This window comes from Rhinichthys klamathensis, unplaced genomic scaffold (genome assembly GCF_029890125.1).
Source record: "Rhinichthys klamathensis goyatoka isolate OS25496 unplaced genomic scaffold, OSU_Roscu_1.1 h1tg000661l_1, whole genome shotgun sequence".
In the NCBI taxonomy this organism is placed as follows: domain Eukaryota; kingdom Metazoa; phylum Chordata; class Actinopteri; order Cypriniformes; family Leuciscidae; genus Rhinichthys; species Rhinichthys klamathensis.
The window spans coordinates 97,085-118,440 of NW_026607103.1; the positions used below are offsets into that span (position 1 = coordinate 97,085).

A 21,356-nucleotide genomic window follows, 5' to 3' on the forward strand; every position below is an offset into this window, starting at 1 on the left:
GCTCTGACCCTGCAGTCTCTGACTCTCTGACGAGTGTGTGTTCGTCTGCTGTGTGTGTATGAGGAAGAGGAGGGTTTCAGATCTGCACTGGTGTGTGTGTGTGTGAAAGAGGAAGGTTTCTGCTCTGCACTGGTGTGTGTGTGTGTGTGTGTGTGTGAAAGAGGAAGGTTTCTGCTCTGCACTGGTGTGTGTGTGTGTGAAAGAGGAGGGTTTCAGATCTGCACTGGTGTTTGTGTGTGTGTGTGAGGAAGAGGAGGGTTTCAGATCTGCACTGGTGTGTGTGTGTGTGAAAGAGGAGGGTTTCAGATCTGCACTGGTGTGTGTGTGTGTGTGCGAAAGAGGAAGGTTTCTGCTCTGCACTGGTGTGTGTGTGTGTATGAGGAAGAGGAGGGTTTCAGATCTGCACTGATGTGTGTGTATGAGGAAGAGGAGGGTTTCAGATCTGCACTGATGTGTGTGTGTGTGTGTGTGTGTGTGTGTGTGAAAGAGGAGGGTTTCAGCTCTGCACTGGTGTTTGTGTGTGTGTGAGGAAGAGGAGGGTTTCAGATCTGCACTTGTGTGTGTGTGTGTGTAAGAGGAGGGTTTCAGATCTGCACTGGTGTGTGTGTGTGTGTGTGTGTGTGTGTGAAAGAGGAGGGTTTCAGATCTGCACTGGTGTGTGTGTGTGTGTGTGTGTGTGTGTGTGTGAAAGAGGAAGGTTTCTGCTCTGCACTGGTGTGTGTGTGTGTGTGTGTATGAGGAAGAGTAAGGTTTCTGATCTGCACTGGTTTGTGTGTGTGTTTGTGTGTGTGAGGAAGAGGAGGGTTTCAGAGAGCTGTTGGTCAGCATGTGAACCCTAACCCTGTGACCAGCGCATTAATGATCCTGATCCGCTTTGGGAAACAAACACGCGTCACAAACCCAAATCTGCCGATATGAGAGCAGCTCCTTGTGCAGAGGAATTACTGAAGATTACAAAAGCCTGCAGATCTCTTAATCCTAAATGTGCATGTTGATTATTAGCCACTGTTCAGAGACCTGAGCTAACCACTGAAACCATCCATGAAGATCTCTCAACCTGGAATAATGAACTTCAATAAAAGCACCTGCATAATTTAGACATTGGGACCCCTAACTCACACATGTAGAGCAGGGGTAGGCAAGTTCGGTCCTAGAGAGCCGCTGTCCTGCAGAATTTAGTTCCAACCCTAATCAAACACACCTGAACAAGCTAATCGATGTCTTCAGGATTACTAAGGCTATAGGCAGGAGAGGTTTTTTTCAGTGTTGGAGCCAAACGCTGCAGGACAGCGGCTCTCTAGGACCGAACTTGCCTACCCCTGATGTAGAGGAATGGGAGCGTTTAGTGAGTGTTTATGAATGAAACCAGTGAAGAAGAATGACCCTCTGATGTCAACAGGCTCGTTGAGTTCATTAGCCTTTATAAGCATCAGTCCCCTGAAGGGCCCCTAAAGAAACTGTGACAACCGTCTTAAGCCTCACGTTTATTCTGTGGATTTACAAAGAAAGGCCCTTTTGTTATTAGCGGTCCATTCACTGGATTCAAGCTTTGGCTAGAAAAATCCTCTTTCTTCATAGATTCACACATGAATACTGACCCATAAGGCATCAACAATGAATGTCCTGAATGAATTGTGGGAATTGTTAGTCATCTCTCACACTTCAGTCTTCAATTAATAATTCAGGGAAATTCTGGACAAACATCTCCAAATGTGTTAGGCACTGATTCGACATAAACATCATCATGTGTGAACGCTTGTAGATTCTTCTGAATACAACATTTCATGGACGGACGAACGGACTTTCACTCTTATTTCTTCTTGTCCACAGGTTTCTGTCCCGTGAGGAACTGCCAGATTCCCCCGCGGTAGAACTCGTTACCGTACGCGTACATGACGGCGTGGAAGATCGGAGACGTCTTTGCGAGCACCGGGAGAACCTGCAGGATTTACAAGTAGAAGACTGAGATTCTGAACTGTGCTGATTAAGAGAAGAGAAGATTTATCCATGTTTGATTACGGTTCTCTTACCATCCTGAGCTTCGGTGAAACGAGACTGGCGTTCTCGAAGCAGGCGTATGTGCACATCAGAACATACGGACCCCAGCAGAACAACAGCATCTTCAGCGGTAAGCCTGTGTTAAACTACAGGACAGAGAGAAGGAGCTGCTGATGCATTCACTGTCTGGTCCGATCACAGAAACTATACCAGCAATCTTTCAATGCAAGAACGAGACCTTAAAGCACACAGAACGATGAGCACTAGATCCTGATCTACAACTGAGGAGACTATAAAACTGTGTAAAGCGAGTTCCTTTAAAACTAGAATGATTGTGTTTGTATACTTCCTTTAAAATCGTACTTGGAGAGAGTGTGCGAATACCTTAAAGTGGTGTGTCTTTTTGAAATGTGCATAGATGCCATTGTAGGAGGATTGCATGATGAGAACAGGGAACGCTAAATACAGAACAGTGATGGTCAGCATGTAGCTGATGTAATTCCTGAAGAAGACAGCAGAGAAGAGAACAACGCATTACTCTTGCATTATCAATTACGTCACTGCAGATAAACTAATCAGTAGTCACTTCAGTATTGTTATCAATGTTTTCAGGGATGTTGTGCTTTGCTTTGAGCTACAGCAAACTGTGGTGAAACGCATCAGGTGTGTGAGTCAGGTGAGTGAGGTGTTGGAGTCAGGTGTGTGAGTCAGGTGTGTGTGTGAGATGTTGGAGTCAGGTGTGTGAGATGTTGGAGTCGATGGAGTCAGGTGTGTGAGATGTTGGAGTCAGGTGTGTGAGGTGTTGGAGTCGATGGAGTCAGGTGTGTGAGATGTTGGAGTTGATGGAGTCAGGTGTGTGAGGTGTTGGAGTCAGGTGTGTGAGGTGTGTGAGATGTTGGAGTCAGGTGTGTGAGATGTTGGAGTCGATGGAGTCAGGTGTGTGAGGTGTTGGAGTCGATGGAGTCAGGTGTGTGAGATGTTGGAGTCGATGGAGTCAGGTGTGTGAGCTGTTGGAGTCAGGTGCGTGAGATGTTGGAGTCAGGTGTGTGAGGTGTTGGAGTCGATGGAGTCAGGTGTGTGAGGTGTTGGAGTCAGGTGTGTGAGATGTTGGAGTCAGGTGTGTGAGGTGTGTGAGGTGTTGGAGTCAGGTGTGTGAGATGTTGGAGTCGATGGAGTCAGGTGTGTGAGGTGTTGGAGTCAGGTGTGTGAGATGTTGGAGTCAGGTGTGTGAGATGTTGGAGTCGATGGAGTCAGGTGTGTGAGGTGTTGGAGTCGATGGAGTCAGGTGTGTGAGATGTTGGAGTCAGGTGTGTGAGATGTTGGAGTCGATGGAGTCAGGTGTGTGAGGTGTTGGAGTCAGGTGTGTGAGATGTTGGAGTCGATGGAGTCAGGTGTGTGAGGTGTTGGAGTCGATGGAGTCAGGTGTGTGAGATGTTGGAGTCGATGGAGTCAGGTGTGTGAGGTGTTGGAGTCAGGTGCGTGAGATGTTGGAGTCAGGTGTGTGAGGTGTTGGAGTCGATGGAGTCAGGTGTGTGAGGTGTTGGAGTCAGGTGTGTGAGATGTTGGAGTCAGGTGTGTGAGGTGTGTGAGGTGTTGGAGTCAGGTGTGTGAGATGTTGGAGTCGATGGAGTCAGGTGTGTGAGATGTTGGAGTCGATGGAGTCAGGTGTGTGAGATGTTGGAGTCAGGTGTGTGAGGTGTTGGAGTCAGGTGTGTGAGGTGTTGGAGTCAGGTGTGTGAGGTGTTGGAGTCAGGTGTGTGAGATGTTGGAGTCAGGTGTGTGAGATGTTGGAGTCAGGTGTGTGAGATGTTGGAGTCAGGTGTGTGAGATGTTGGAGTCGATGGAGTCAGGTGTGTGAGGTGTTGGAGTCAGGTGTGTGAGATGTTGGAGTCAGGTGTGTGAGATGTTGGAGTCAGGTGTGTGAGATGTTGGAGTCAGGTGTGTGAGGTGTTGGAGGTGTTGGAGTCAGGTGTGTGAGGTGTGTGAGATGTTGGAGTCAGTTGTGTGAGATGTTGGAGTCAGGTGTGTGAGGTGTGTGAGGTGTTGGAGTCAGGTGTGTGAGATGTTGGAGTCGATGGAGTCAGGTGTGTGAGATGTTGGAGTCGATGGAGTCAGGTGTGTGAGGTGTTGGAGTCAGGTGTGTGAGATGTTGGAGTCAGGTGTGTGAGATGTTGGAGTCGATGGAGTCAGGTGTGTGAGGTGTTGGAGTCGATGGAGTCAGGTGTGTGAGATGTTGGAGTCAGGTGTGTGAGATGTTGGAGTCGATGGAGTCAGGTGTGTGAGATGTTGGAGTCAGGTGTGTGAGATGTTGGAGTCGATGGAGTCAGGTGTGTGAGGTGTTGGAGTCGATGGAGTCAGGTGTGTGAGATGTTGGAGTCAGGTGTGTGAGGTGTTGGAGTCAGGTGCGTGAGATGTTGGAGTCAGGTGTGTGAGGTGTTGGAGTCGATGGAGTCAGGTGTGTGAGGTGTTGGAGTCAGGTGTGTGAGATGTTGGAGTCAGGTGTGTGAGGTGTTGGAGTCAGGTGTGTGAGATGTTGGAGTCGATGGAGTCAGGTGTGTGAGATGTTGGAGTCGATGGAGTCAGGTGTGTGAGATGTTGGAGTCAGGTGTGTGAGGTGTTGGAGTCAGGTGTGTGAGATGTTGGAGTCAGGTGTGTGAGGTGTTGGAGTCAGGTGTGTGAGGTGTTGGAGTCAGGTGTGTGAGATGTTGGAGTCAGGTGTGTGAGATGTTGGAGTCAGGTGTGTGAGATGTTGGAGTCAGGTGTGTGAGATGTTGGAGTCAGGTGTGTGAGATGTTGGAGTCAGGTGTGTGAGATGTTGGAGTCGATGGAGTCAGGTGTGTGAGATGTTGGAGTCAGGTGTGTGAGATGTTGGAGTCAGGTGTGTGAGGTGTTGGAGGTGTTGGAGTCAGGTGTGTGAGGTGTGTGAGATGTTGGAGTCAGGTGTGTGAGATGTTGGAGTCAGGTGTGTGAGGTGTTGGAGGTGTTGGAGTCAGGTGTGTGAGGTGTTGGAGTCAGGTGTGTGAGGTGTGTGAGATGTTGGAGTCAGGTGTGTGAGATGTTGGAGTCAGGTGTGTGAGATGTTGGAGTCAGGTGTGTGAGGTGTTGGAGGTGTTGGAGTCAGGTGTGTGAGGTGTGTGAGATGTTGGAGTCAGGTGTGTGAGATGTTGGAGTCAGGTGTGTGAGGTGTTGGAGGTGTTGGAGTCAGGTGTGTGAGGTGTTGGAGTCAGGTGTGTGAGGTGTGTGAGATGTTGGAGTCAGGTGTGTGAGATGTTGGAGTCAGGTGTGTGAGATGTTGGAGTCAGGTGTGTGAGATGTTGGAGTCAGGTGTGTGAGGTGTTGGAGTCAGGTGTGTGAGGTGTTGGAGTCAGGTGTGTGAGGTGTGTGAGGTGTGTGAGATGTTGGAGTCAGGTGTGTGAGGTGTGTGAGGTGTGTGAGATGTTGGAGTCAGATGTGTGAGGTGTTGGAGTCAGGTGTGTGAGATGTTGGAGTCAGGTGTGTGAGGCGATGGTGTTGGAGTCAGGTGTGTGAGATGTGTGAGGTGTTGGAGTCAGGTGTGTGAGATGTTGGAGGTGTTGGAGTCAGGTGTGTGAGGTGTGTGAGATGTTGGAGTCAGATGTTTGAGGTGTTGGAGTCAGGTGTGTGAGGTGTTGGAGTCGATGGTGTTGGAGTCAGGTGTGTGAGATGTTGGAGGTGTTGGAGTCAGGTGTGTGAGATGTTGGAGTCGATGGAGTCAGATGTGTGAGGTGTTGGAGTCAGGTGTGTGAGGTGTTGGAGTCAGGTGTGTGAGGTGATGGAGTCAGGTGTGTGAGGTGTTGGAGTCAGGTGTGTGAGGTGTTGGAGTCAGGTGTGTGAGGTGATGGAGTCAGGTGTGTGAGGTGTGTGAGATGTTGGAGTCGATGGAGTCAGATGTGTGAGGTGTGTGAGATGTTGGAGTCGATGGAGTCAGATGTGTGAGGTGTTGAAGTCAGGTGTGTGAGGTGTTGGAGTCAGGTGTGTGAGGTGTGTGAGATGTTGGAGTCAGGTGTGTGAGATGTTGGAGTCAGGTGTGTGAGGTGTTGGAGTCTGGTGTGTGAGGTGTGTGAGGTGTTAGAGTCTGGTGTGTGAGGTGTGTGAGGTGTTGGAGTCAGGTGTGTGAGATGTTGGAGGTGTTGGAGTCAGGTGTGTGAGGTGTGTGAGGTGTTGGAGTCAGGTGTGTGAGATGTTGGAGATGTTGGAGTCAGGTGTGTGAGGTGTTGGAGTCAGGTGTGTGAGGTGTGTGAGATGTTGGAGTCAATGGAGTCAGATGTGTGAGGTGTGTGAGGTGTTGGAGTCGTTGGAGTCTGGTGTGTGAGGTGTGTGAGGTGTTGGAGTCTGGTGTGTGAGGTGTGTGAGATGTTGGAATCGATGGAGTCAGATGTGTGAGGTGTGTGAGATGTTGGAGTCGATGGAGTCAGGTGTGTGAGGTGTTGGAGTCTGGTGTGTGAGGTGTGTGAGGTGTTGGAGTCAGGTGTGTGAGATGTTGGAGTCAGGTGTGTGAGATGTTGGAGTCTGGTGTGTGAGGTGTTGGAGTCTGGTGTGTGAGGTGTTGGAGTCTGGTGTGTGAGGTGTTGGAGTCTGGTGTGTGAGGTGTGTGAGATGTTGGAGTCTGGTGTGTGAGGTGTTGGAGTCTGGTGTATGAGGTGTTGGAGTCTGGTGTGTGAGGTGTGTGAGTGAGGTGTGTGAGGTGTTGGAGTCTGGTGTGTGAGGTGTGTGAGGTGTTGGAGTCAGGTGTGTGAGATGTTGGAGTCAGGTGTGTGAGATGTTGGAGTCAGGTGTGTGAGGTGTGTGAGATGTTGGAGTCAGGTGTGTGAGATGTTGGAGTCAGGTGTGTGAGGTGTTGGAGTCAGGTGTGTGAGGTGTTGGAGTCAGGTGTGTGAGGTGTTGGAGTCAGGTGTGTGAGGTGTTGGAGTCAGGTGTGTGAGGTGTGTGAGGTGTGTGAGGTGTTGGAGTCAGGTGTGTGAGATGTTGGAGTCAGGTGTGTGAGGTGTTGGAGTCAGGTGTGTGAGATGTTGGAGTCAGGTGTGTGAGATGTTGGAGTCAGGTGTGTGAGGTGTGTGAGGTGTTGGAGTCAGGTGTGTGAGATGTTGGAGTCAGGTGTGTGAGGTGTGTGAGATGTTGGAGTCAGGTGTGTGAGGTGTGTGAGGTGTGTCAGGTGTGTGAGGTGTGTGAGGTGTGTCAGGTGTGTGAGGTGTTGGAGTCAGGTGTGTGAGGTGTTGGAGTCAGGTGTGTGAGGTGTTGGAGTCAGGTGTGTGAGGTGTTGGAGTCAGGTGTGTGAGGTGTTGGAGTCTGGTGTGTGAGGTGTTGGAGTCTGGTGTGTGAGGTGTGTGAGGTGTTGGAGTCTGGTGTGTGAGGTGTTGGAGTCAGGTGTGTGAGGTGTGTGAGGTGTTGGAGTCAGGTGTGTGAGGTGTGTGAGATGTTGGAGTCAGGTGTGTGAGGTGTGTGAGGTGTGTGAGGTGTGTCAGGTGTGTGAGGTGTGTGAGGTGTGTCAGGTGTGTGAGGTGTTGGAGTCAGGTGTGTGAGGTGTTGGAGTCAGGTGTGTGAGGTGTTGGAGTCAGGTGTGTGAGGTGTTGGAGTCTGGTGTGTGAGGTGTTGGAGTCAGGTGTGTGAGGTGTGTGAGGTGTTGGAGTCTGGTGTGTGAGGTGTTGGAGTCAGGTGTGTGAGGTGTTGGAGTCTGGTGTTTGAGGTGTGTGAGATGTTGGAGTCAGGTGTGTGAGGTGTGTGAGATGTTGGAGTCAGGTGTGTGAGGTGTGTGAGGTGTGTGAGGTGTGTCAGGTGTGTGAGATGTTGGAGTCTGGTGTGTGAGGTGTGTGAGGTGTTGGAGTCAGGTGTGTGAGATGTTGGAGTCAGGTGTGTGAGATGTTGGAGTCTGGTGTGTGAGGTGTTGGAGTCTGGTGTGTGAGGTGTGTGAGATGTTGGAGTCTGGTGTGTGAGATGTTGGAGTCAGGTGTGTGAGGTGTGTGAGATGTTGGAGTCTGGTGTATGAGGTGTTGGAGTCAGGTGTGTGAGTGAGGTGTGTGAGGTGTTGGAGTCTGGTGTGTGAGGTGTGTGAGGTATTGGAGTCTGGTGTGTGAGATGTTGGAGTCTGGTGTATGAGGTGTTGGAGTCAGGTGTGTGAGTGAGGTGTGTGAGGTGTTGGAGTCTGGTGTGTGAGGTGTGTGAGGTGTTGGAGTCTGGTGTGTGAGGTGTGTGAGGTGTTGGAGTCAGGTGTGTGAGATGTTGGAGTCAGGTGTGTGAGATGTTGGAGTCAGGTGTGTGAGATGTTGGAGTCTGGTGTGTGAGGTGTTGGAGTCTGGTGTGTGAGGTGTGTGAGATGTTGGAGTCTGGTGTGTGAGATGTTGGAGTCAGGTGTGTGAGGTGTGTGAGATGTTGGAGTCTGGTGTATGAGGTGTTGGAGTCAGGTGTGTGAGTGAGGTGTGTGAGGTGTTGGAGTCTGGTGTGTGAGGTGTGTGAGGTGTTGGAGTCAGGTGTGTGAGGTGTGTGAGATGTTGGAGTCTGGTGTATGAGGTGTTGGAGTCAGGTGTGTGAGTGAGGTGTGTGAGGTGTTGGAGTCTGGTGTGTGAGGTGTGTGAGGTGTTGGAGTCTGGTGTGTGAGGTGTGTGAGGTGTTGGAGTCAGGTGTGTGAGATGTTGGAGTCAGGTGTGTGAGGTGTGTGAGATGTTGGAGTCAGGTGTGTGAGGTGTTGGAGTCAGGTGTGTGAGGTGTTGGAGTCAGGTGTGTGAGGTGTTGGAGTCAGGTGTGTGAGGTGTGTGAGGTGTTGGAGTCAGGTGTGTGAGATGTTGGAGTCAGGTGTGTGAGGTGTGTGAGATGTTGGAGTCTGGTGTGTGAGGTGTGTGAGGTGTTGGAGTCAGGTGTGTGAGATGTGTGAGGTGTTGGAGTCTGGTGTGTGAGGTGTGTGAGGTGTTGGAGTCTGGTGTGTGAGATGTGTGAGGTGTTGGAGTCAGGTGTGTGAGATGTTGGAGTCAGGTGTGTGAGGTGTTGGAGTCAGGTGTGTGAGGTGTGTGAGGTGTTGGAGTCAGGTGTGTGAGATGTTGGAGTCTGGTGTGTGAGGTGTGTGAGGTGTTGGAGTCAGGTGTGTGAGGTGTTGGAGTCTGGTGTGTGAGGTGTGTGAGGTGTTGGAGTCAGGTGTGTGAGATGTTGGAGTCAGGTGTGTGAGGTGTTGGAGTATGGTGTGTGAGGTGTGTGAGGTGTTGGAGTCAGGTGTGTGAGATGTTGGAGTCAGGTGTGTGAGGTGTGTGAGATGTTGGAGTCTGGTGTGTGAGATGTGTGAGGTGTTGGAGTCTGGTGTGTGAGGTGTTGGAGTCAGGTGTGTGAGGTGTTGGAGTCTGGTGTGTGAGGTGTTGGAGTGAGGTGTTGGAGTCAGGTGTGTGAGATGTTGGAGTCAGGTGTGTGAGGTGTTGGAGTCAGGTGTGTGAGGTGTGTGAGGTGTTGGAGTCAGGTGTGTGAGGTGTTGGAGTCAGGTGTGTGAGGTGTTGGAGTCAGGTGTGTGAGATGTTGGAGTCAGGTGTGTGAGGTGTGTGAGATGTTGGAGTCAGGTGTGTGAGGTGTTCGAGTCAGGTGTGTCAGGTGTGTGAGGTGTTGGAGTCTGGTGTGTGAGATGTTGGAGTCAGGTGTGTGAGGTGTTGGAGTCAGGTGTGTGAGGTGTTGGAGTCAGGTGTGTGAGGTGTGTGAGATGTTGGAGTCAGGTGTGTGAGGTGTGTGAGATGTTGGAGTCAGGTGTGTGAGGTGTGTGAGATGTTGGAGTCAGGTGTGTGAGGTGTTGGAGTCAGGTGTGTGAGGTGTTGGAGTCAGGTGTGTGAGGTGTGTGAGGTGTTGGAGTCAGGTGTGTGAGATGTTGGAGTCAGGTGTGTGAGATGTTGGAGTCAGGTGTGTGAGGTGTGTGAGATGTTGGAGTCAGGTGTGTGAGGTGTGTGAGATGTTGGAGTCAGGTGTGTGAGGTGTTGGAGTCAGGTGTGTGAGGTGTGTGAGGTGTTGGAGTCAGGTGTGTGAGATGTTGGAGTCAGGTGTGTGAGATGTTGGAGTCAGGTGTGTCCGGTGTGTGAGGTGTTGGAGTCAGGTGTGTGAGATGTTGGAGTCAGGTGTGTGAGATGTTGGAGTCAGGTGTGTGAGATGTTGGAGTCAGGTGTGTGAGGTGTTGGAGTCAGGTGTGTGAGGTGTGTGAGGTGTTGGAGTCAGGTGTGTGAGATGTTGGAGTCAGGTGTGTGAGGTGTGTGAGATGTTGGAGTCAGGTGTGTGAGGTGTGTGAGGTGTTGGAGTCAGGTGTGTGAGGTGTGTGAGGTGTTGGAGTTAGGTGTGTGAGGTGTGTGAGATGTGTCAGGTGTGTGAGGTGTGTGAGGTGTTGGAGTTAGGTGTGTGAGGTGTGTGAGGTGTGTGAGGTGTTGGAGTTAGGTGTGTGAGGTGTGTGAGGTGTTGGAGTTAGGTGTGTGAGGTGTGTGAGGTGTGTGAGGTGTGTGAGGTGTGTGAGGTGTGTGAGGTGTGTGAGGTGTTGGAGTTAGGTGTGTGAGGTGTGTGAGGTGTTGGAGTTAGGTGTGTGAGGTGTGTGAGGTGTGTGATGTGTGTCAGGTGTGTGAGGTGTGTCAGGTGTGTCAGGTGTGTGAGGGTGTGAGGTGTTGGAGTCAGGTGTGTGAGGTATTGGAGTCAGGTGTGTGGGGTGTGTCAGGTGTGTGAGGTGTGTGAGGTGTTGGAGTCAGGTGTGTGAGGTGTGTCAGGTGTGTGAGGTGTGTGAGGTGTTGGAGTCAGGTGTGTGAGGTGTGTCAGGTGTGTGAGGTGTTGGAGTCAGGTGTGTGAGGTGTGTCAGGTGTGTGAGGTGTTGGAGTCAGGTGTGTGAGGTGTGTGAGGTGTGTGAGGTGTTGGAGTCAGGTGTGTTAGGTGTGTCAGGTGTGTGAGGTGTTGGAGTCAGGTGTGTGAGGTGTGTCAGGTGTGTGAGGTGTTGGAGTCAGGTGTGTGAGGTGTGTCAGGTGTGTGAGGTGTTGGAGTCAGGTGTGTGAGGTGTGTGAGGTGTTACCTGTCTCCGAGTGTGTAGTCCAGTGTGCAGCAGGTTCTCATTGGCTCAAAGTCAAACACTCCCCAGCCAATAGCAGGCAGTGGCAGAGCGGCCCAGAACACAGCCAGGATCCAGATGAGGGCGCTCATGGTTCCAGATGTGCTCCAAAACATCTTCTGCTCTGCAAACACACTCCACTCACTCATATACCGACTAACAGCGGGTCACTGAACACACTGAACCATTACAAACACTGAACGCAAGGCTTAAAGAAATGAGGCACCATGAACACTGAAGGATAATTCAGTAACGCTTTTCTAGATGGAAGATGTTTACTCACTGGTGCAGTACAGGTGATATCTGTCCCAAGCAATGGCACCCAGAAAACTGATGGAGGCGAGAATCGACACCATTCCCTGAAACCCATGAATCTGACAGCCTTCGGACCCGAACGGCCAGTATCTGCCAGAGGTCAGAGGTCAGAAAAAACACAAATACACACTGGTTTTTCAACATATATGATGCTTTATTAACAAAGTTCGGGAGCGCTTTGTTCGGGAGCGCGTTCAGATAATTAACACGGGTGGAGAGCACTCAGCAATCAATGATAAGAGGTGTATATATAGACTCAGCAGTCTCACCTCACTCCATTGACAGTTTAACAGCATCCCTCCACCACCCCTGCTCCACTCGTCTAGTCCTAACCATTTACATACGGGGGGAGTACTCTGGGTTCAGCCCCCAAATATACGCATTACACTTTACTCCCTCTAATTGTATGTAAGTGTGAACTCGTAAAATATAATTTGCGAGAGAGAGAGAGAGAGAGAGATACAATTGATGTTCTGAATTGATGCAGTAGTTTTGGTTTTGATGTGTATTTGTATGTCTATGTTATTGTAGTTGCTATCTTAGCCAGGTCACTCTTGTAAAAGAGATTTTAATCTCAATGAGTTTTTTTAACCTGGTAAAAAAAAGATGAAAAAAAAGTTCAGCTGATACCTCAGATAACTGGCGTACGCGGCCACCAGCCCGTTGATATTGAGGCTCAGATCCGCCACTGCCAGGTTAAAGATGAAGAAGTTATTGGGCGTCTGCATCTCTCGCACTCGGAGGAACGCCAGCGCTGAGATCAAGTTAAGGGAGAAGCCGAGAAGGCCTGGAAGAAAATATTCAGATATTCAGACCGTACTGTGTGCACAGCAATAAACAGAGAAAAATAATATATCATGCTGATAGAAGACTTACAAGTCCACAGTAACGAAAAAGTACCAATAATAACCATGTCAAGTCAGCTTTATTTCTATAGCGCTTATACAATACAGAGTGTGTGAGAGCAGCTTTACAGAGATAACAGGAACATGAAGCGTTCTGAGTCGTTCCGCTGAAGTCAGTTCAGTGTTTCGCTGTAAAGATGATCATCAATTATTGAATAAGTTCATTTCATCTATAAAGCAGTTCTGCAGAAAACAGTGACGTCATCATCCAGCTCCATCACTACTGACTCGTTTTTTAATGCAGAAACTTTCAGAAAAGTTTGTTTACATAGCTTTCTTTTTTAAATAAGTTATCAATAGATTTGTTTAATTCTATGCACAGGTTTTGTGAACACAATAAGCAAACACACTAGCAGAGGATAGGAGTCTGTAGATCAACAAGACCAGCTCTCAGTAATCGATAAACCAGCCTTCACTAATCAATCAAACACAGTGGCATGCAGTTATCAGTTCTGTTTATCAATACATTCGTCGTTGAAGGACTATCCAGCATGGATGAATGGATTGATCGATTGATTGGTTGATCGATCAGCGTCACTCACCGCCGACCAGCAGCGCGGATCCGAAGGCGAACATGTCGAAATCACTGAAACCCTCCGGTAACGTGTATGAAGCCATTCTCAACAGTTTCTCACAGCTGTCCGCTTACAGTGCCAGACTTTATATGTGTGTCTCTTTGCTTGGGAAAGCGTGTGTGAGATTTAAAGCCTCTAAAATCCCCGCAGGAATGTTTTAATTTCTAATGCCGCAGAAGTTTGTGAAATAAAAGCTGTTGCGCTCATTCTCCTCAGTCATGCGTCCGAGAACAGCGAAGAAGAACAAACACACACACTCACGATTTACTGATGAACACACGCTCAAACATCAAATGCTCAACACATACACTGTAGTTCCGACATATTTGTGTTAATCACAGTGAGCTTGTCATATATTATGCTATGGCCACCGTTATATATATTATTATATTTATTTTTAAGGTTTAAAGGGGCGTGGTGGAATTCAAATCCTCAAAAAGTTTTATTTCCACCATAAAAAATAAGAAAATAAGGTTATGTACCCTTCCTAAATGTAGTTCATATTCTGCAGCTTCATCTTCATCCCTCAACCTAACATAATCTAACCCTAACATTAAGCTAAACTAACCTAACCTAAACCTAAACTAACCCTTTTTGCTAGAGATCAAATAAAAAGTGTCAGAATCAATCAACAATGTCTGTATTTTGTGGACACACTTTTAAACGAGACTGTTAAACACTTTGCTGCTGAATTCAAATCAAAGGTTGCAATTAGGAAACTAATTCTTTGTTCTTAGATTTCAGATGTTAATGCCATTGGGAAATAATATGCGTACATTGTACAAAAGTCGAATGAAATGGGTTCACTGTAATCTCACTAAAGTATTTTAGCTGACAGAGACTCTCCAAAGAACAAAGCTGGAGCATTTGAAGCATTTGTACTTTCCCCTGTTGTTTTCCTCTGATAAGAGTTTCTATTAAATGGATGATTAAAATGTGCAATCTGAGTGAACCTGAGAAATCAGAACCTAGTTCTCTACACTCGGATCTGTTTAATAAACGTGAGTTAATTCATAGATTAAATATGATGAATGGTGTGGATTTCCATTATTATTCTACAGGACAGAATGTGGAACAAATATAGGCTACTGTGTATTTATCATGCTATACAAATATTTTGTAGACCCTACAAAATATTATATATTCTGAAGACTATGCACATGAATGTATTTCAGTCTGGAGACGGTAAAAAGACTCCATACTGCCACCAGGTGTTCCTCACGACACACACACACACACGACACTGTTAAAGTATCACCATCTGCATTTTTGTTTTAATCATGTTAGACAGTAAAGATATTAATGTTATCTAACCATTATAACCAGATGTGTTAGTAAAGTAGATGTATTAGAAAACCATAAAAATGCAGATTTCATATTATCTTCAATTTAATGCACCACAAACACTGTTTTTGCTGAAGTGAAAATTCCTGCTTATGTGCATCATTGAATTTAATTGACGTTTTGATGCATGGATTTGAAGTCAAAGGTCAAACAAACAAAACACTTATCATTTGCATGTATCATGTTTTTTATTTAATATATCTATTACAAAATGTTTAAGTAATCTTTGAAAAGCAACATCATAAAAAATAAATTTTCTCCCCACTGTATGGTTTCTTCGACGTGTGGTAAAAATAGAATAAAAGACAGCCGATCACCAATACAATGCTGTGAATTCACAAACTTCTGTCCAATCCCAGGTCTAAAATTAACCCTCCAATCAAAAAGGGACGTCTCTGTTCTGTATATATACAAAAGGCAACCGCACAGCCTATGGGCTTCCAGGAAGGAATAATCGTGTAAATGAAAATACCCAAGTCCTTCCTCTAATCTGCTCTATCCCTTTTATCTGGGGATTCGGAGCAGAGCGAGCAGAAGCTGGAGAGACACAGAGATGCTGCAGGAATAACAGACTCAGGATCACAGCGAGAGAGAACAGGAGGCACAGAAGATGTTTTGGGGTTTAGCGCTGGCGCTGTGTTTTCTCCCCTCGATCTGCGGATCCTGTCCTGCTCAGTGCAGCTGCTTCTACCACAAACTGAGCGACGGCTCCAAGTCAAGGTATTTCACATGGACTCTGTCATTTACTGAACTCAGATGTTACTGTAGAAAGGGTTCGTATGGACCGTTGTCTGCAGAATATTGACATGCCAGACTGAGCCTGCTCTTCATTTAGTCATTGGATTAACGCGCGTGTGCTTTTTAATCTCCTCCGTCGCAGTGTTTCAGGCCTCTGGCGTTCATCGCACACAGTGTGATGATGATAATAATAATAATAATACACAATAAAAGTAAACCCAGAATAGTGCACAGCGTATCATTGTTGACTACTATAATTGTAAATAAAAGTGGATAATTCTTATTTGTGTTTGATCATAAGGACGTGACTGTCATAAACACATCTCTGTGCTGTGTTTCTATAGGAGTGTCCTGTGTAATGGCCCTGACCTCACTGTCATCCCAAACAACTTTCCCTCGGACACCTCCAAACTCCGCATCGAGAAGACGTCCATCAGCCGTGTGTCCAGCGATACCTTTCTTTACCTCATTAACCTGGAGTACCTCTGGATATCCTTCAACTCGCTCTCCTCCCTCAGCGCCGACAGCTTCCGAGGACTCTATGCCTTGGATGAACTACGGATGGATGGGAATGTTCTCACTTCATTTCCATGGGAATGTTTGACGGACATGCCCAGCCTTCGGCTTCTGGATTTGCACAACAATAAAATCAGCAGCATCCCAGCTGAGGCAACCATTTACATCAAAAACTTGACCTATCTGGATCTGTCCAGCAACAGTCTTGGTACCGTCCCCGCCGAGGTTCTGACTTCATGGTTCTCTCTGAAACCTCCTCCAGATACAGAGAACTCCAAAATGATACTGGGTGAGTTTATTTCTACAGTCTGACCATTTGAGTCTTAGTCATTAACCAATAGAAAAACATTGACGTAAGTGTCTGTTCTTTGTGCAGGTCTTCACGACAACCCCTGGCAGTGTGACTGTCGTCTGTTTGATATGGTGCAGTTCCAGAAGTTTCCTTCATCCTCGGTGGCGTTGATCGATACAGGCCTGCGCTGTGCCGAGCCGGAGAGCCTGTCAGGAGTCCTCTTCTCGGACGCTGAGCTCCGCAAGTGCCAGGTTCCCCGCGTGCACACGGCCGTCGCCAGGGTCCGCAGCTCCATCGGGAACAACGTGCTTCTGCGCTGCGGGACCATCGGAGTGCCCATCCCGGAGCTGGCCTGGTCCCGGGCCGACGCCAAGCCCATGAACGGCACCGGTACGCTCGCTCTCGTCTCGTGTCTGCCTGGGTTTATTGCTCCTGCTAAATGAATGCGGCGCCCAGGCGTGCTTTAACTGCTAAACAAATAAATAAATGGAATCCGCTGCTTAAGCAATAAGAGAGATGCAAACATGCAAGTGAAATTAGTTGTGATCGCTGTTATGTGTAATTGCACAGCTAGATGCAAAATGCAACATCAGAACTCATACTAATGTAAAATTTTTTTCTTTTATCCTATAGTTCAACAGGAAGTCTCTAAAGAGGGCATCATCTGGTCCATTCTCAGCGTTCCTGCTGTTTCCTATCTAGATTCAGGGAAATATGTTTGCAGAGCCACGAACTTTGTCGGGAGTGCCGATGCCATCATCTCACTCGTCATTTCTGATACATGGCAAATCGACGAAGCGGTCGCCAAAAGAAGCCATGGAAAGAAGAACGGTGGATTTGGTCGTGCGGCGTATCAAGAGAAACTCGTGGCCAGATACGTGCCTCCTGCCACATCAGCCGCCGTGCCCATTATTGAGCCCCTAAACGGACCGAAAAACACACAATCCATCCGGGTCGAAAGCTACAGCGTTTCTGATGATGCTCCCAAAGCGAACGCCACGGCGGCACCGGCAGCCAGCACAGAAACCGACAGCGCCGAGGAGCTTCAGAAAGACGTGTTGAGGAACCTTGAGGCCAATGCTTCTTCTCTACAGCAGGTCCCTGAGCGCCGAGTCGTTCGGTCGGTCAAAGTGATCGGCGACACCGACCACACCGTATCCCTGAACTGGCGAGCACCCACGGCCACCAACACCACGTCCTTCAGCGTTCTGTACGCCGTCTTCGGTGAGCGAGATATGCGGCGCATTAATGTCGGACCCGGCAAGAATCGCATCACGATCGAAGGCCTCGTGCCCAAAACCAAGTACATAGCGTGTGTATGTGTGAAAGGCCTCATCCCTAAGAAAGAGCAGTGTGTGATTTTCTCCACGGACGAGGCGGCCAGTGCCAGCGGCACACAGAAGCTCATTAACGTGGTGGTGATCACAGTCGCCTGCGTCATCGCGGTTCCTCTGACCCTGATCGTGTGCTGCGGGGCGCTGAAGAAGAGGCTGCAGAAACTGCTGGGACGCAAGGCCAAAGACATTCAGGATTCCTATGTGACGTTTGAGACTCTGTCTCCGGGCACCAAAGCTAAAGGCCTGGAGGGGGAATACCTCAGCAGACTGAACCCAGACGAGTCCAACCGCCTGCTGTCGGCCCGCTCCAGCCTCGACTCGGCAGCCACGGCCCGGACCGAGGGACAGCCCAACGAGTACTTCTGCTGATCCAGACCCACGGCCCAGACCGAGGGACAGCCCAACGAGTACTTCTGTTGATCCAGACCCATGGCCCGGGCCGAGGGACAGCCCAACGAGTACTTCTGCTGATCCAGACCCACGGCCCAGACCGAGGGACAGCCCAACGAGTACTTCTGTTGATCCAGACCCATGGCCCGGGCCGAGGGACAGCCCAACGAGTACTTCTGTTGATCCAAACCCACGGCCCGGACCAAGGGACAGCCCAACGAGTACTTCTGTTGATCCAGACCCACGGCCCGGGCCGAGGAACAGTCCAACGAGTACTTCTGTTGATCCAGACCCACGGCCCGGACCAAGGGACAGCCCAACGAGTACTTCTGTTGATCCAGACCCATGGCCCGGACCGAGGAACAGTCCAACGAGTACTTCTGTTGATCCAGACCCATGGCCCGGGCCGAGGAACAGCCCAACGAGTACTTCTGTTGATCCAGACCCATGGCCCGGGCCGAGGAACAGTCCAACGAGTACTTCTGTTGATCCAGACCCATGGCCCGGACCAAGGGACAGCCCAACGTGTACTTCTGTTGATCCAAACCCACGGCCCGGGCCGAGGGACAGCCCAACGAGTACTTCTGTTGATCCAGACCCATGGCCCGGGCCGAGGGACAGCCCAACGGGTACTTCTGTTGATCCAAACCCACGGCCCGGACCAAGGGACAGCCCAACGAGTACTTCTGTTGATCCAGACCCATGGCCCGGGCCGAGGGACAGCCCAACGAGTACTTCTGTTGATCCAGACCCATGGCCCGGACCAAGGGACAGCCCAACGAGTACTTCTGTTGATCCAGACTCAGTTTCATGTGTTTGAAAGCATATTGACCTTCCTCAGCCCCGAAAGGGAACAAACCAGTTTAGAGAAAGTTCACTGTTCAAAAAGGGAAAATGAAATAATGTCTTTGTTTTTTATTTTTGTCATGCACTTTTCCAATGAAATGTTTATCATTGATGAATTTATCATGCATATTGAATACAGTGAAATATCTTTATACAACACGTAATACCCATCTGTCTGATAGAGAAAGTGAGAGCGTAAGACTTTCTGTTTGGACCGCCAGGAGAGGGTTAGTGACGTACATGCTTAAACTTTTTCTTTTTACTTGTTTTTCTTTATACTGTTATCTTGGGTGAGTGTTTTCCACTTTAACCCTAAAACTGTACTTATAATCTGTCAAATCAGGAATTTGTTGATGTCTCTATGTACTGAAATATTTCTGTTTAAGAAAATGACTGAATAAAACCATTTTTTTAAATATGGTTCTTGACATGTACGAGCACATTAGCCGTTCTATTCCTAGTTCGTCTGAATGCTCAAAGCAATATTTAGAAACTTCCGTTGAAGTTTGAGCATTAAGGATAATAGGATTTACTCCACAGATCCAGTGAACCGCACGGAGCTGCCGTGTGTTTAATGTCTGAGATCCCAAATGTAATTCTGTATTAAAGCTATTTACATGATTGAGAGAGGGATTTAGAGAATTAATATTTCTTAACACTTGTTTTATCTTGTTTTATTTTGTTTTATCTTATTATTTTATTTCATTACTGCACAGCAACTGAACAAAAGTCATTTAATTTGATCATGTTCATTATTTATTGCTGGTAAGCACCTCTAAAATAACACAGTATTGTGTCTAAGCATCATTTTCTCCCTGATCCACTGCGTCAGGATAGATTAAGAGTAATGAGCTTAAGTGAAGCAGTACCACAGATAAAGCGCTCAACGAGCGTCTTCAGAACACTATGGCCGTCTTCCTCACGGCTCTGTCTGTGCTCTTCCTCTTCCTCGGGTCCGACCGGATCCCTGTGTCCGACCCGATCCCTGTGTCCGACCCGATCCCTGTGTCCCCGATCCCTGTGTCCGACCGTATCCCTGTGTCCGACCCGATCCCTGTGTCCCCGATCCCTGTGTCCGACCCGATCCCTGTGTCCGACCCGATCCCTGTTTCCGACCGGATCCCTGTGTCCGACCCGATCCCTGTGTCCGACCCGATCCCTGTTTCCGACCCGATCCCTGTGTCCGACCAGATCCCTGTGTCCAGCCGTATCCCTGTTTCCGACCGGATCCCTGTGTCCGACCCGATCCCTGTGTCCGACCCGATCCCTGTGTCCCCGATCCCTGTGTCCAACCTGATCCCTGTGTCCGACCCAATCCCTGTGTCCGACCGGATCCCTGTGTCCGACCGTATATTCCTGTGTCCGACCCGATCCCTGTGTCCGACCCGATCCCTGTGTTTTCGACCGGATGCTCCTTCAGGGAAGAGCCCTTCGGACGGTGAGGCAGGCGTTCAGAACAGATGTGTGACTGTCATTACTTTAGGCTGCTAGAAACACTTTAATTCACCCAGTAACTCAATGTGTAGCTCGATTAAATTTATCTAGGGTAGAACTTTAAGTGTCTTTTATGTGTATTGATGTTTTCCAGTAAACACAGACCAAAATGTCCCTTTATTTCCTGCTAACGTACATGTCTTTGCTATGTACGGAGCTTCCCTTAGGAAGGATCCCGCAAAACATTCCTAAGAATTACATCAAAATCCGTATTGAAAACTCCCACCTAGTTGAAATCCCTCCAGCGGCATCCGCTACGGTCAGTGCCTTGGCGTTCCTATGGCTGAATTTAAACAATATAACTGTAATGAATGTCAGAAGCCTGGAGGGACTGCACAACCTGACAGAGTTACGCATACAGGGCAACAAAATGCATACAGGGCAACAATACCATGGACTGCTTTTCGGGACACTCAGATCCTTGACATTTTGGACCTGAAACACAACCGAATAGACGTGCTCCCAGAACATGCCCTGCGCCACCTGCCCAATTTATCCTTCAATTAGCTTACCGTCATTTCCAGAGACGTGTTCCTCGACTGGCCCCGCATACAGACGCAGAATGCAGAGGATTGGGCCGGTGCCGCTCTAGCGCTGCGTGATAATCACTGGCTATGTGACTGCAGACTCAAAGGCTTTGTTGAATTCATCAACTCTATCAGCCCAGAGATAATCCTGATGAACTCATAAGTGGGTCGCACACCGGACGAGAAGCGCAGCGCCGCGTCGCGCCACGTCTAGGACAACTCCAGGTATCGCACACCGGACGCGCACATTCTAATCGCGCGAGCACAATTTTGAATCAACTCCTGGTAGAAGAGCTGCACGATGTGTGTTTTATCTTGATTTATTATTTATTTTTTTATGTTCATTGAATAATAGCTGATGTTTGAACGTTAATCAAGTAAAAGTGTCTATCACGTTGAGTCTGTTATTTTGTTGTAACGTTATCCGTTGTCTAGGCAACTATGTCACATAATACAATAGTATTTATTTAGCTAGCGTTTAGCTAACCCGAGTGAAAACAGCACAGGGTGAAGCCATGTACATTAACGACGATTTGAGACAAATAAATGCAAATTTAATATAAAACTATGCAAATGGCGCTCTGTGGCGCGGCAGGGTTTTGAACAAGGTCCTGAGCCGTAGCTGGGCGCCGCGGACAGACGCCGAATGGCGCCGCCGGTGTGTGTACACTCATGGAGAATAATGTGTTCGAATTTTAAAGACCTGGCGCTGCGCTTCTCGTCCGGTGTGCGACCCCCTATATATGGTGTGTTCAGGGCCTGAATCTGGAGCAGGAAAGTTCTTCCATGAGGTGGAGCTGAAGACATGCTTAGAGCCAGAAACCTCCAGTCCTCAAACTAACGTTAAATGTTACCCTGAGGTGCTAGGTGAAGTCCAGGCCTGAAACTGTTGTGCGCTGGAGCTACAGTCTGAAGCAGATTCTGAAAAAAAAAAAAAAAATATGTATATATATATATACACACTCATCTAAAGGATTATTAGGAACACCATACTAATACTGTGTTTGACCCCCTTTCACCTTCA

At 48.5% G+C, this 21,356-nt stretch overlaps 2 protein-coding genes across 2 annotated transcripts; one reads left to right on the plus strand and one right to left on the minus strand.

The window, feature by feature from the left end:
• Positions 1–1,665: 1,665 nt before the first annotated feature.
• On the minus strand, positions 1,666–13,117 carry rgrb (retinal G protein coupled receptor b). The gene is made up of 7 exons (XM_056241668.1): positions 12,816–13,117; positions 11,999–12,155; positions 11,337–11,458; positions 11,018–11,177; positions 2,383–2,500; positions 2,031–2,144; positions 1,666–1,939 (listed from the first exon to the last, which is right to left on the minus strand). Exons 1-7 carry the CDS (start codon positions 12,889–12,891, stop codon positions 1,811–1,813), a joined length of 876 nt encoding a protein of 291 aa, XP_056097643.1. The 5' UTR covers positions 12,892–13,117; the 3' UTR covers positions 1,666–1,810.
• lrit1b (leucine-rich repeat, immunoglobulin-like and transmembrane domains 1b) lies at positions 11,381–18,727 on the plus strand. Its single transcript, XM_056241667.1, has 5 exons — positions 11,381–11,467; positions 14,718–14,912; positions 15,275–15,735; positions 15,823–16,128; positions 16,372–18,727. Exons 2-5 carry the CDS (start codon positions 14,803–14,805, stop codon positions 17,442–17,444), a joined length of 1,950 nt encoding a protein of 649 aa, XP_056097642.1. The 5' UTR covers positions 11,381–11,467; positions 14,718–14,802; the 3' UTR covers positions 17,445–18,727.
• Positions 18,728–21,356: the final 2,629 nt, after the last annotated feature.

Coding starts and splice junctions, on each gene's coding strand:
- rgrb (XM_056241668.1), bottom strand. CDS start 12,891: ATGGCTTCATACACGTTACCGGAGGGTTTCAGTGATTTCGACATGTTC. Junction 11,178..11,336: donor ATATCACCTGTACTGCACCA/GTGAGTAAACAT, acceptor GTGTGTTTGCAG/AGCAGAAGATGTTTTGGAGC. Junction 1,940..2,030: donor TTTCACCGAAGCTCAGGATG/GTAAGAGAACCG, acceptor TAAATCCTGCAG/GTTCTCCCGGTGCTCGCAAA.
- lrit1b (XM_056241667.1), top strand. CDS start 14,803: ATGTTTTGGGGTTTAGCGCTGGCGCTGTGTTTTCTCCCCTCGATCTGC. Junction 14,913..15,274: donor AGCGACGGCTCCAAGTCAAG/GTATTTCACATG, acceptor GTGTTTCTATAG/GAGTGTCCTGTGTAATGGCC. Junction 15,736..15,822: donor GAACTCCAAAATGATACTGG/GTGAGTTTATTT, acceptor TTCTTTGTGCAG/GTCTTCACGACAACCCCTGG.